At 48.0% G+C, this 15,220-nt stretch overlaps 1 protein-coding gene across 1 annotated transcript in view; it reads right to left on the reverse strand.

Moving 5' to 3' along the window:
• Positions 1–1,852: 1,852 nt before the first annotated feature.
• CFAP251 (cilia and flagella associated protein 251) overlaps positions 1,853–15,220 on the reverse strand; it is a gene marked incomplete at its 3' end in the record, with an annotated part of 63,403 nt that continues 50,035 nt past the window's right edge. Inside the window, exons 20-22 of the mRNA XM_079717714.1 lie at positions 4,386–4,614; positions 3,179–3,280; positions 1,853–1,989 (exon numbers count right to left, since the gene is read on the reverse strand). Coding sequence (XP_079573840.1) covers positions 1,853–1,989; positions 3,179–3,280; positions 4,386–4,614 — 468 coding nt within the window. The remainder of the gene's footprint in view (positions 1,990–3,178; positions 3,281–4,385; positions 4,615–15,220) is intronic.

The raw sequence follows: 15,220 nt of genomic DNA on the forward strand, positions 1-15,220 counted from the left end.
CCCCGCCGGGGCTGGAAGGTGCACATGAGCTGCTCTTCACGCTGGTCGGACAAGCTGAGAGATACCCCAAGAAAAGCACCAGCAGAAAGGGTGAGAAGGGGCGCTCGTGGCCTGGCTGGGCCGGGAGCAGGGTGGGAAGGCTGCTGACATGGATGCTGCTGTCCCCTGCTGTTTGGGCCTTCCCGGATGAACGGCCGCACTGACCCTCACCCTTCCCGTATCGACTCAGCACGCAGAGCGAGCGGCTCAGCCTGGGCCTGATGGCGGTTCCCGCTCACCAGACCCACTGCCGCGGGTCCAACTGCTCACGGGCCGGTTCTGCTCCAGACGATGACTCCAATATATGTCGTCAACAAGAACCAAAAAGAGGGAGCCGGACCTGATCAAAGCAGCCCCTGGTGGGTGTCCAGAGTGCATCCAATTCTGAGTTACTTTCTGAAGAGAACAAGTCACTTGAGAGTTTTCTGTTCCCTAAAATGTCCCCGGGAACTTTTTAACTGGCTTGGTAGTCTGTCTCCCCTAAGCCCTTAGCAGCTGCAATGTTGATTCACAAAGCTTGGATTTCTTTTTGTGTTTTTCAAAAAGAACCAGATGTAAACCAGGTTGCAAAGCCCTGGAGGTATACAGTGTGACGAGCGGGCGCCGGCTGTCCCAAGGCTGTGGTGACACAGCCGGGGTGGGGGATACGGCTCAGTTCTGTGTCCCGAGCTGTCCAAAGGACCCCCAGAGCCAGGTTTCCAAACGGCCGCCACGCAGGGGGCTCTGTGCCTGGAGGAGGGGGCTGCGGCCGTTCTGTTTCTCTCACACAGACCCCTGCTCCGGGGGTCAGAGACATCATCTCAAAGGCTGGTTTCTCCGGGGAAGGAGCTGGTAATGGCCGGCGGGTGTGTCGGACTAAGCACGTGTGGAGAATGACCTTTGGCCCACTTGCCTGAGTGAGACCTCATAACTGAGGACAAAACTCTTAAAATCAGACCATAACTTCCATCTGTTTATATGACGAGGGTACCCTATCTTCAAGGTCAGAATGCTGCTGAAGCCTTAGTCACGTTCCCTCAACATCCCGAGCTGGGGAACTGCTTTTGCCTGCTCCGCGCGTTCTGCAGCCCAGCGGAGTTCAAGGCTGCGAATCAACCACACTGGCCCGTGCGCGGCGCGTGCGCTGTGTGAGGGGGCGGCTCCCGGCTGCTGAGCTCTGCCCCGGGGAGGCCGGCCGGCGGTTTCTGGTCCAGCTGCACAACACACAGGGCTCCGGGGCTGCTCTTCTTCTGCATTCTCTCTGGCAGGTGCCACCGGCGTTAAGCATGGCCAGTGATGCTCTTCATAACGGTCGCACACAGCTGCTCAGGGGTTTTGCTGATACGAAGCCACAAGCCGGGGCTCTTGGGAGCCCAGAGCACCCAACGCCCCCGCCCCAGCCTAATAGCAGGCTGGGATGATCCATATCAGGCCACATTAGGCTAAGGGTCCAGGTGCCACTTGGGGGGATAGAAATAAGGCCACACTTGCCACGAGGACGGCCTGCTGCTGGCTGAGGCCCCCTCTGCCCCCGGGGACCACGCCACCTTCTCGTCCTGTCCAAACCCCCTCCAGGCAGCACTGCCGTGGATCAGGCATGAGAACGGCGGCCGGGGTCTCCAGCCACCCCTTCCATCCAGCTGCCATCGGTTTTCTTGCCTCCACCCACTTTTCTATTTCAGAAACAGTGGAATGTCCAACTTTGTGAATTCCATTGCTTAAAAGAAATTTGCTTTTAATGTCTAAACGTTCTGAAGATTAGATTAGGGGTAGGGAAATGCGGGAAAAGCAGTGCCTCGTGGAAAACACACACACACACAAAGTCCTTTGTGCTTCAGGCACTCCTTTCAACTTCAGTGACCGTAGGATCTTGTCCAGAATCTTGGGAAATGGTTAGGCCAAGAATTTGAGTCGTGAATATTTCTGCAGTGATTTCGTCTGGAAGTTCTTCTTCAAAGCAAATTTCTGAACCTAACCAAACAAGAAAAGAAAGCAAATGCCTTCATAACAATTTGGTTTCTAACTCAGAAGCATTTTCCAAAAATATGAGGAAATGATACTAAACAAAAGTGAGAGGATCTTTGTGCTGGGCTTTGGCCCTGATTCCGTGAAAACCTTTGGGTGGAAACTGGTTAAAATCCCTCCTTCGTGGTTTGGGTTTGGAGCACTGTTACCCAGATCTCTGCACACTTCGTTGGAAAGCCTCAACTACAAGGCATCATTGATTTTACTGTTTTGAGACACTTAGGAACACAGTATTGCATGTGTGTGTATATAAAGCAATTGGGAAAGTGACATTCTGAGATCCCAGGTACACAAGGAATGGCATAGAGGAGCTTGCAGGTTGGAAATGACCAATCAGATCCTGGAGTCTAGAACTATCTGTGTTAGGAACTCTGTTCAACTTGAAATTGGGAACAGACAACAGGAGGAGAGGGAGAAGGAAGCCTGGTGAGGAGTCTTTGCTCCCGACCCCATGGGGGCAGCAGGGCAGCACTCGGGGTTGTCCATGGACACGTTCCAGCACAAGGGCATCAGTGAGCTAGAAGAAGGAGGTGGGAAATCCTCAGACAGGAAAGGAGAGGATGATTTTTTTTTTTTTGGCCACACTGCACAGCATGTGGATCTTAGTTCCCCGACCAGGGATCGAACCCGCGCCCCCTGCAGTGGAAGCGCAGAGTCCTAACCACTGGACCGCCAGGGAAGTCCCAGGATGATCTTTAAAGATGTTCAAGCTCTGGCAGCTGGAAGTGGGGCTTGTGCCTGCCTGCTGAGTCCCTGCCCTCTCCTCGTCCAAGGCTCTCCTGACAATACCTCTTCTGAAAGAGCTTCCGAACTGCATCCTCTGCTAGTGGCCAGGATTCGCCTACCCAAGCTGGAAAGATGAGGACTGGATCGGGGGAATAAAGGGAAGAAACAAGGCTGGGAGACACAAAGGAAGGACGGAGCACAGGAGCAAAAGCTTTCATCTCTTAGACATGACCACCACTCCCTGGTCTTTTTATAACTTATTCATGTTGGGTTCCCAACAGAACTTGCTTTGTTGTGTGCATGGTATGAAGGAGAGTGGCTTGCACCAGTTAGAAGACATTAATGCACTTAAGTCGCCAACAAATTAGTGCACCTCAGCTACGTGTCCAGACAGAGCCCACTGTAGTACCTTTGACAGAAGAGGCTGCGGGCTCGGATTTCCAGCCCTCAGGATTCAGTCCGAACAGTGTGGCGAAGCAGTCAGACATCTCTTCTTCCGTCATGTGCTCACCTGGGCATCACAAAGGTAAAAGGAGGCTGTTCAGCTCGTGGGACTGAGCCTCATGTCAGAGTTTAGCATCATCATTCTGAGGTCTTCAAGAGAATGATTCCACTGTTTCATTGAGACACAAAAACAATCTAGGGAGTCCCATGTTACTGTCACATCGACTTCCTTATATGGTGCTAAAAATGGGACTCCAACCCAGGGGACTGTGTTGGGGCTTGTGCAGAGAAAGAAGACAGCACTCTGACAAAGACTGTGCTTAGCTTCATTTCAAATTCCCTCACATTAGAAGCACCAGTTTGGCTAAGATGAAATGATCGCCCAGAGAAAAGGGCTACTTGACTTCCTCACATAAAACAATGAGGAAGGACTTCTCTGGTGGTGCAGTGGCTAAGAATCCACCTGCCAATGCAGGGGACATGGGTTCGAGCCCTGATCCGGGAAGATCCCACATGCTGAGGAGCAACTAAGCCCGTGCACCACAACTACTGAGCCTGCGCTCTAGAGGCCATAAGCCACAACTACTGAGCCCACGTGCCACAACTACAGAAGCCCACACGCCTAGAGCGCGTGCTCCACAACGAGAAGCCACTGCAATGAGAAGCCCACGCACTGCAACGAAGAGAGAAGCCCGCGCACCGCAACGAAGAGTAGCCCCTGCTCACCGCAACTAGAGAAAGCCCGAGCGCAGCAACAAAGACCCAACGCGGCCAAAAATAAATAAATAAATGTATTTTTTTTTTAAGGTACGATGAGGAAAAGAATAGGTAAAAATGAAAAGTTTTACTTTGGTGTGGCTTTATTTCACAAATGCAACCCCGTCTCGTAGTAGCTCTGTGAGGTTGATGGCTGGCACTTGTATTCCTGCTTTACGAGTGAAGGCCCTGAATCTTGCAGTTCCAGGAAGTTGGGACATAAACTGCATCCTTCTGGCTCCCGGCATCCTTCCCTTTACCCCGTGTTTGCCAGCCACGTGGGCCAGTAAGCGGCATCCTCGCGGCTGAAGTCCAGTCAAATCAGAGATGCCGGGGGGTGGTCTGTCTCCCAGCTCAGTTCTCTCCAGTGGGAACGGCTCAAGGGTGTTACGAGATATACCTATTTAGGTACTTACCTTTGGTTTGAAGCAGTTTCAGAAAATCCTCTCTTCGAATAGCTTTCTTTCCCTTTGAATTGGTAAAACCAAGAACGTCAAAGCTCCGCTGGATGCCACTCATGGTGTTACCAAAGGGTGGCCTGTGATTAAGGTAAACTTTGAAGAAATCCGGTAGGTTGATTTTGTCAATTAGTTTTCCAGTGTCCACATACTCACTAAATCTGATTTCGTTAAACATATCTTCAATCTAGGAAAGAGGTTTAGGGAAAAAAAAAAAAAAAAAGACCATGGTAAGCAGAAGAGACACTTTGATAGACTGCTAAGAACTGGAGAGTTACAGACAAATGTTCGCCATTAGCTTAGAACATGTATGTTATGAGTTGACTGTATCCCCCCGCCAAAAGAAAGATAGGTTGAAGTCCTAACCCCCAGTTCCTCAGTCCCTCAGGGCAGATGTCATTAGTTAAGATGAGGTTGTACTGGAGGAGGGTGGGCCTTTCACACAATATGACCCGTGTCCTCATAAAAAGAGGAAAGAGGTCTTCCCTGGTGGCGCAGTGGTTGAGAGTCTGCCTGCCGATGCAGGAAACACGGGTTCGTGCCCCGGTCCGGGAAGATCCCACATGCCGCGGAGCGGCTGGGCCCGTGAGCCATGGCCGCTGAGCCTGCGCGTCCGGAGCCTGTGCTCCGCAACAGGAGAGGCCACAGCAGTGAGAGGCCCGCGTACCACCAAAAAAAAAAAAAAAAAAGAGGAAAGAGACACTCAGGGCCCAGATGGACATGTGATGGCCGAGGCAGTGGTTGGAGGGACACAGCTTAAGCCAAGGACCATCAAGGATTGATGGTAACTGCAGAAGCTAGAAGAGGCGACGACACACTTTATCCCCTACATGTTTCATAGAGAGCAGGACCCTGCTGACACCTTGATTTCAGACTTCCATGAGAGAATAAATTCCTGTTGTGTGAAGCCACCCACTCTGTGGTACTAAATTTTACAGCAGCCTTGATCCACTGTCCAACTTGGTCAATACTATTAGCATTGGCATGAACAGTGTTTCATTTCTTCACTTTTCACCTAAGTATCTCACAGTGTATCTACTACACCCTTGCTTTGTGAAGAAGATATTAGTTTCATTTAAAAGATGGAATCCTGAAGAATTTAGAAATTAGTTTAGATGAACAAGCAAATAATTCAGTGTGAAACTCAAATACAGGACCTAAGGCTGTGGTAAGTTTCTTAAGGCAACTAACTGCACCATGACTCCTTTTTCCTTTCCATCTTTATCCTGCAATGTTTGATATACTCAAAAGATCCTATGTAACATACATACAACTTATGTGATATAATTTTTAAAATGAAGACCTAAGAAGCCATCACTCATTGAAAATAGCAACACAGTTGACAAATCTTAAGCGAGACTAACCAAGAAAAAAAAAAGAGAAAAGACTCAAATTATTAAAATCAGGAATGAAAGAGGGAATACCAGTACCAATCTTACAGAGATTAAAAAAAGAGTGTGAGCAGTTATATGCCAACAAATCAGATAACTTAGGTGAAATGGACAAATTCCTAGAAAGATACAAATGACCAAAACTGACTCAAGAAGAAGAGAAAATCTAAACAGACCTATAACAAGTAAATAGATTGAATTAGTAACTTTACAGCTTCCGCAAAGAAAAACCAAGGACCAAATGGCTTCATTGGTGAATTCTACCAAATATTTAAAGAATACCAATCCGCCACAAACTCTCCCAAAAACATAAGAAAAGGGAACAATTCCCAACTCATTCTGTGAGGGCTGCTTTCTGATTTGGAAAGTCATTCTTTGCGTATTTTCCAAATTTCCTAGAATGAGCAGAGTGCTGACATGTCTGTGGATTCAAATGGAAATATGGTGCCAGTTAATGCAGGTCTCCACACAGGGCTCCTTGCGTAACTGGCAAAATGCAAGGAGGAGAGAAATAGAACACAGAAACAAACAAAACCTCTCCTCACTCCCATCAGCCTTCTCTGTGCAGTATTTTTGTACCACGCACACTGCAGTCGGCTAAAATCCAGAAACCTGAACCGTGCCTGACAAAGGGCTAGAAATGAGTAATTATTTTAGTGTTTACATTTGAAACTAATATGTGTCCCTCCAAATTGCAGGGTTTTGAATTTTACAGACAGACAGACAGACAGACAGAGAGAGAGAATAAGAGCCACAGAAAAGTGGGAAATAATTTTTTTCCCCAGAACCTGAAATTTTTTGGTCTGTAGGAATGAATCAGGAAGAGAATCTATATTTGTACACAATATTTATCAATAGATAGCCAATTTCTCCCCGTCCACTAAATAAATGAAAGAGCACCAGTCTGAAGCAATGCCAAATATTAGCCTGTCTGGAACATCCTAGTGTCTTGGTCTTGCCCCAAGTATCAAGAAGGAAATACAAACCTCTTGCAGTCCAACCATCATTTCTGTGAAAGATCTGGGGTACCTTCCTGCCACTTTTTCCCATGCATATAAAATACATGTGTCTATTTTTTTTGCAAAACTAGTATGTGTATATATCCTTTTTTGTATCCTGCTTTTCCCCTTTTTACATTGTATCTTAGTAATCGTCTAATATTTTCAAAGAAGCCATATATCCTCAATGCAACATTCCAGGAATGGTCTTTAGATATAACGTCATTGGTTATGGATACAAATGAACCATAATTGGTACTATGCAAGTAGCTCTAATTGGTAACATTTTCATATACAGCATTTATTGAGTTTATATTATGTACAACTGCATGTTAAATTATGTACAATTTGTGTATAAATAAAACTACCCAGTAGCATATATTATTTACAGATTCTACTATATGATTTTAATACTATTAGTATATGCATGTGCTACCACTTACGATAAGCCAAAGGAGACTGGGGCTAACACTACGATCTTTGAAGGCAGACCTAGGTTCAAAACCTGGTTCTGCCATTTTCTATATGACTTTGGGTTAGTAACTTAACATTCCTTATCCTCAGTGTCCTGTCTTGAAAAAGGGAGTAATATGGTAAACCATTTGCAGTGGGCTGATCTGACGCTTACTGTGACAATGTATCTAAAGTGCTGACACAGTGCCTAACACAGCACTCAACTGGCAATCATTGTTCTTGTGATTATTATACTTCCTATGTCCCTGCTAATTACAATGCATGTAATTATAACATAAATTATAATTTATAAATACATAAATTATAATGTAAATGATATGTGTACTTTACAAATGCAATATACGATTCAAACTCAATTCAGAAATAGGAGACTAACCCAAAGAGGACAAAAAAGGAATCCAAGAGTGCCTGGAGTTACTCATACCCAGAGCGTTCCAAAGATCTCAGGGAACATTCTTGGCACAAACCCCTCTGTAGGTGATTCACCTCTTACTCTCTTTCCCCAAATGACTGACCAGAGATCACTGCTCAACGAGCAGAGAGCTGGCAGCTTCAGCATCATAACATTTCCTTCCCGAGCCTACTCTGTGTTAGTTGAAGAGGCAGGTGCTGCTACGTGTCTAAACGAGGTTCGTGCTTGGGAGAGGAACCTCGGAGCCCGAATGGAATGCCCAGAGCCTTCCCAGGGCCCAGGTAGGAGGAGCGGGAGGCCCCGCGGTCGCCCAGAGCGCTCTGGCTGGCTTCAGCCCGGCCTCTTATTGGCATTCTCACGCTGGCCTGTCATCCACTAAGGCAGTGGTTCACCCAGGGAGCTTTAAACATTCTAAGGCCTCGGCCCCATTCCCAGAGATCCTGATTTAATTGTTCTGGGGTGGAGTATGAGCAGTCATAGTTTTTAAAAGCTCCCCAGAGGATATGAATGTGTGGCCAAGGTTGAGAAGTATGGCTTTAAGGCAGGGGATCTCAAACTTTATCAGGCATCAACATGAGCCAGAGGGTCCATTAAAACACAGACTGCTGGTCCCACCCCCAGAGTTTCTGATTCCGTGAGTCTGGGATCTGGGCTGAGAATCTGCTTTGCTTACAAATCCCCAGGTGAGGCCTGTGCTGCTGGTCTGGGGGCCACAGCTTTGAGAACCAGCTCTTACACCACAGCGGCTAGCAGAGGTGATGCTCATGCTAAAAAGAATCAGCACCCAGCTTGTGATTTTCATCAGAGAGTAATGGTGGGTGGCAGCTGTGAGGCATATTCTAATTCTTCAGGCCCGCATCTGTCTCCTCCATTAAGCTGTAGCAATAGCGTTCATCTCTATTTCCACAGCAGCTTTGTTCAGAGCCCGGCACATCGTGGGGGCCCAGAGAAATGTTTACTGAATGAATGAATGAATGAATGAATGAAACACCGTGGGCACAATGAGGCCATGGAAGAAGTTCTCTTAAAACTCAAAAAAGGGGGGCTTCCCTGGTTGTGCAGTGGTTAGGAATCCTCCTGCCAAGGCAGGGGACACGGGTTCGAGCCCTGGTCCGGGAAGATCCCACATGCTGCGAAGCAACTAAGCCCAGGCGCCACAACTACCGAGCCTGTGCTCTAGAGCCCGCGAGCCACAACTACTGAGCCCGCGAGCCACAACTACTGAGCCCATGAGCCACAACTACTGAAGCCCACGAGCCGCAACTACTGAAGCCTGCACACGCCTAGAGCCCGTGCTCTGCGACAAGAGAAGCCACCGCAGCGAGAAGCCCGTGAACCGCAACAAAGAATAGCCCCCTCTCGCCACAACTAGAGAAAGCTTGTGCGCAACAAGGAAGACCCAACGCAGCCAAAAATAAATAAATTAATTAATTAAAAATTTTTAAAAAGGTAGAACTGTCGAGGTCGAATATCTATTCAACAGCTTGTCATTTGAGTTATAACTTTTTTTTTTTGGCCACGCGCCATGCAGCTTGTAGGATCTTAGGTCCCCAACCAGGGATTGAACCCGGGCCCTCAGCAGTGAAAGCACAGAGTCCTAACCACTGGACCACCAGGGAATTCCTGATTTATAACTTTTAAACATTTACACAGTCGGCCCCTGGACCTCTGCTGGTACCACTGCCCAGGCCCCGAGATGTGAGGGTGGCCTGTCCTTGGAGGGCCGGGGTCCCCTGGCCCAGGACTGCTTTACTCCTGCCGCTGTCATTCTCTCCACAGGCCTTTGGGTTTGCGATCCTGTTGTCAGCCGCAGGAAGCCACTGATGGCCTTAGAATTGTGTCTTATAATTAAGTTTTATAACCTCCCTGTTAAACGGAGAGGAACATGGTACACTTGAACTGGGGCCATTCCTCGTCTTTTTAAACGGGCTCCTGGTGCGGGTTGGTTTCTTCTGTGATAGTTTCATAGACTCGCAGGCTGGAGGGACTCTCCCTCCTCCTTACACACACCTAGTGCTCTCTAGACCATCCCTGGCAAATGAGGAGACAGTCTTTCCTCCCAGCATCCTCTTCGCCTCACACCCCCTCCGTGTGGCCCATCGCAGCGGCGTTTCGCACTGACCTGGGGCAGGGAAGAAGGGGCTGAGCAGCAGCTTCCAGGGCTGGAGACGCCTCTGCTGTTGGCGCATCGCTCTGTCACTCACAACTGCCCGCCTCACCAGTAACTATCTGCACAACAGCTGCCTCCTGTCAGGTCCTGCCCACTGGACGCTGACCCAGGAGAAGGCCAGCCCTCGGTGCTGGACCACAACGCTCTCTCCCTGCTGTCTGCCGGCCAGGGGGAGACTCAGAGATGACAACCCCACCATTCCCAGCGCCCTTTATGGTGACCTCCGCCCAGCCCCTCACGGGGCCCAGGCTGCAAGCACTTCCGGGGATTCTTCCCCACCCCAGGTGAATGTTTTTAAAGGTTTTAAAATCTGAATGATAGGTTTCCCTCGTGGCGCAGTGGTTAAGAAGCCGCCTGCCAATGCAGGGGACATGGGTTCGAGCCCTGGTCCAGGAAGATCCCACATGCCGCGGAACAGGTAAGCCCGTGCGCCACAACTCTCAGCCTGCGCTCTGGAGCCTGCGAGCCACAACTACTGAAGCCCATGCGCCTAGAGCCCGAGCTCCACAACAAGAGAAGCCACCACAGTGGCTTCTCTTTTCTTTACTCCTCTAGAAAAAGGAGTGAAGTACTGATTATGCTACAACATGGATGCACCTTGAAAACAGTGAAAGAAGCCAGACACAAACGATCGCACATCATATGATTCCATCTATATGAAATGTCCAGAAGAGGCAAATCCGGAGATGGGAAGTAGACTAGTGGATGCCAGGGGCTGAGGAGGGGGGATGGGAAGTGATGGCTAATGGGTACAGGGCTTCTTTTTAGGGTGATAAACGTGTTCTAGGATTCGATAGTAGTGATGGTTGCACAACTCTGTGAACATACTAAAAGCCACTGACTCACTTTAAATAGGTGAATTGTATGATATGTGATATATCTCAATAAAGTTGATTAAAAGGAAGAAAAATAGGGAGTTCCCTGGTGGTCTAGTGGCTAGGATTCTGCGTTTTCACTGCCATGGTTAGGGGAGATCCCGCAAGCCATGAGGCGTGGCCAAAAATAATAATAATAACAAAAGGAAGAAAGATAGGGACTTCCTTGGCAGTCCGGCGGTTAAGACTCCGCACTTCCAATGCAGCGGGTGCAGGTTTGATCCTTGGTCAGGGAACTAAGATCCCACATGCTTCACGGTGAGGCCAAAAAAAAAAAAAAGAAATATAATACAGAGGTGAAGCAATGGCAAAGGCAAGTAACAAAGCAAATAACCTCAGTTTTTAAAAATGTAATTTTCACCGTGACTATGATCTATTCTTTTATCATCATAAAACCAGTAAAGATGAATATGTGCTTGTTATAAAAGGTGCAAACCCTGGAGATGTAAAGAACAGAAGTGAAGTGCTCTTTCATTCCCCAGCCCTCAGCAATAGCCAGCGCTTGATGTCCTGACTTTTGTTTGCACTAAGACCAGCCAGCTGGGGTACAGACCGCGGCCCTGAGTGGCCGTGCAAGCTTCCTCATCCCCTAAGCCTCACTGTCCTGGTTGGTAAAATGGAGATGATAAAAGCATCTGCTTGCTGTGAGGACTAAACGCCAGGGGGGCTGGCACGGTCCTTGGCTCTCAGCAAGCGCTCAAGCGAGAAGGGCTGGTCTGCTGTTGCCGCTGTTGGTGTTATTGATATTATCAGCTGCATTCTTTTTTAGTGGCCACGCAGCATTTTAGTATTTCTTTCTTTAGATGCTGTAAGTGTGGCAACAGCAGTGCTCCCTGGCGTAGGGTTCTCAGTGGACCAGGAAGGCCTCCTGACAGCAGTGCGCCATTTCTCTCACTTTCAGGATGGAAACACCTCCTGATATTTATGCTTCAGAACAAATCCAACCCACTGAGGACCTTTCTTCAAAGTGCGAATTTCCAAATTCCCATGGGGTCTTCATCAGAGCAGAAACTGTGCCCATGACCGTTGGCTCAAATTTCTCCTCCTCGTATGGCAGACGGCTGTGCCACTTGGCTACGCTCCCTCCATCCCAGCTGGGACCGCGGTTTAGCCACAAAGATTAGCACACAAGGTTTGGGGAGGATTTGTTCATTTATCTTTCTGGGTTTTGCTCTGAATACAAAAGCAATACAAGCTACCGCTTGTAGTTAAGAAAAATTAAATTCGGGCTTCCCTGTGAGCCATGGCCGCTGATCCTGCGCGTCCGGAGCCCGTGCTCCGCAACGGGAGAGGCCACAACAGTGAGAGGCCCGCATACCGCAAAAAAAAAAAAAAAAAGAAAAAGAAAAATTAAATTCTACATAAATGTATGTATGAGCCTCCCCTCTCCCCAGCAAGTTACAACCACGATGGTCTTCTAAGGAGAGTGGACGTGACTAAATGGGAAGTGTTTTCATTTGTAAACCCTAGAGATGGGCTGACACTGCAGATTTGGAAATAGAAGCTAAGAGCTGAACTGGCATGGCCAGCAGAGGGACAGGAGGGGGTGCTCCTCAGGGAAGGAGGAGGGGGAGCAGAGCCTGGTGGGGGTCAAGACCAGCAAGGAAGCCCCCCTGGGGGTGGTCATCGGGACTGGGAAGAAGGTCTAATGAGAAGTTTTAGGTAAACTGCTGTGGAAGGAGGTTATGCATGAATCCTTCTGGTGATTCCCAGTGTTTCAGGGAAGTTGTCTTGTGTGGATGGGCTTTCTGTTTTCGTGGAAAAGGAGGAAGATGCTGAGCGTCACGTCTGGAATGACCTGGAGTGTGCACTCGCACACGGGGGAGCCCCGAGGCCAGGAGAGCGCGAGCCCCCAGGGCAGCCCCGAACTCCGACTACGGGTGGGAACCAGGGCTGGGTTCCAGCTGGTACCAGAGGCCCCAGCTGACGGGGGTGATACGTAGAAAGTAGAGAGTAAAAGCTCTCACGGATCCCGTGCCTCAGAGGTCAGTGTCGTTAAGGGTTTGGAAGAAGTTCTTTCAGTTTCTCTAGGCATATATGAGCTCTATATATTATTGTTAATGAAGTGAGGTCATGCTTTACATACTGTTCTGCAACTTGCCTTTTGTCCTTTAACAGCAAAAGCAGCACATTCTTTCTGAGTCAAGAATCATAGGTCAGGGACTTCCCTGGTGGTCCAGTGGTTAAGAGTCCGCCTTCCAATACGGGGGACGTGGGTTCGATCCCTGGTCGGGGAACTAAGATCCCACATGCTACGGGACAGTTAAGTCCATGCGCTGCAACTACTGAGCCCACGCGCTCTGGAGCCCGCGTGCCACAGCTAGAGAGAAGCCTGCGCACCGCAACAAAGAGCCCATGCGCTGCAGCTAAGACCCGACGCAGCCAAATAAATAAAATTAAAGAATAAAAAAAAGAAGAGAACAGAAAAAAAAGAGTCATAGGTCAATTTCACTGTTTAATAACTACTAAGTGTAGGTGTGCCTTCCTTGATTTACCCCATCTCCTATCAACGGACCTTAAGGTTGTTTTAATTTTTCACTATTATAAACCATCCTGCAGTACATCACTGTTACACTTGCCTGAGTTTTCCTGTGGGATATACTCCTAAAAGCAGAATTGCTGGGTCCAAAGTTGAGCACATTTAAAAATTAAGTGATTATTTCCTCTCCAAACCCTCCTAAACAAGGCTAAAGCTGCTGAATATACCAAATAGTTAGGGCTACTATTAATTACTCTGAGATCAAACAATAATGTCAGGGATTCTATCTCCCTTATTGTTTTTGCAGTCAAACACGACTGGTGAGCATATCGTTCATTCATTTACTCATCCGACCAAGATTTGCTGAGCCCCCACGGTGTGAGCTCTTGCTGGGTACACACCTCTCTGCCAGGATTGGCCTTAATTTATAGAACTAAGTGGTCGAACTGCTGTTAATTCATTGCAAAAACCTATCAAGAATCTATAACGCTCTGCAAGCTAAAAAGAAACATAGCCACAAGTGACCAGGGAACACATATGACACACAGGCCTGGCCCCAACACGATATTCCAAAGTCCCGGAGGGAAAAATATATCTATAGAGGTGGAAGATGAAACTTTCTCGTATGTGAAATCAGCTATATAAACTGTGAAGAGCCCTAACGTAGGAACCCAAACTTAGGGTTTATAACATTATCAACATTGCAGATCTTTCTTTTAAAAAAATGAAGATTTGTAAGAGCAGCCCACCTCACCTCTTTGGCTGTGTTCTGCAGAAGATGGGAATGGTTAGGGATTCTTTGGGGAGGGTTACATTCTTGTATAATTTGGCTTCAATCTACCACACTGACTAGATTCAAATCCCTAAGGCAGTTAAAATGACATAAGAAAAATATAAATAATGTAGAGCCTTGGGGGGCTGGCTTGAGTCTGTGTTTCTAAGTCTTTCAAGTAACCAAGTGTGAAAATACTCTTATCAGCGGCACATACTTCTTCATGCAACTTCTCGGGGGAGGGGGAACAGCTGCATCTTAATAGGAAATGTTTCATTAACCATGACGAAGCCTGGGTTTAAAAGTTTCAAAGCCCCGAAAACATTTTTATTAAGATCGCTATAAATCTGATGGAAACTAGAGATCAGAAAGTTCCCCCTGGGCTTCCCTGGTGGCGCAGTGGTTGAGAGTCCGCCTGCCGATGCAGGGGATATGGGTTCGTGCCCCGGTCTGGGAGGATCCCACATACCGCGGAGTGGCTGGGCCCGTGAGCCATGGCTGCTGAGCCTGCGCGTCCGGAGCCTGTGCTCCGCAACGGGAGGAGCCACAACAGTGGGAGGCCCGCGTACCATAAAAAAAAAAAAAAAGTTCTCCCCTCGGAGCTTCAGATATAAACTAATTCATCAGCGAACAGTGTTTGCACTTGGATGTGGCCACATCTGGATCGGGGGCCTTCAGAAAACATCTCCAAAGAGTAAATTTATTTTTTTTAATGGATTAAAAACCCTGGAGTCCAGGGTATTTATGAAGACACTGAGTGGGGCGCTGAAACCCCTTCTTAGCAGCTGGCGGGGGGGGGCGACACAACAGTCAGTGACAACCTTGCAATGACCATTTTAATGTGGGTAAATAATATTCCATGTCACTTTATAACATTTGTTGCAGACTAAACTTTTTTTCTGGGTACTTTTTTTTTTTTTTTTTTTTTGCCACGCTGCGTGGCTTGTAGGATCTTAGTTCCACAACCAGGGATTGAACCCGGGCCCTTGGCAGTGAAAGCAGCGAGACCAAACCACTGGACCACCAGGGAAGTCCCTCTGGGTACTTTTTACTCATCAGCAAGATTTCGATAGGTTGTTAAGCTTTATTATTTTTGGCCAATGATAGGACAACGGAGTGAGCCTTTGGTAATTACACCTCTTACTTCTAGAGGAAGCAGAAAAACCACAGCCACTCTGCGCCACCGTCCTCCTTCAGCGATTTGTGTGGCAGGTGGGTGACA

The sequence above is a fragment of the Hyperoodon ampullatus genome, assembly GCF_949752795.1.
Source record: "Hyperoodon ampullatus genome assembly, chromosome: 13".
Lineage (NCBI taxonomy): Eukaryota > Metazoa > Chordata > Mammalia > Artiodactyla > Ziphiidae > Hyperoodon > Hyperoodon ampullatus.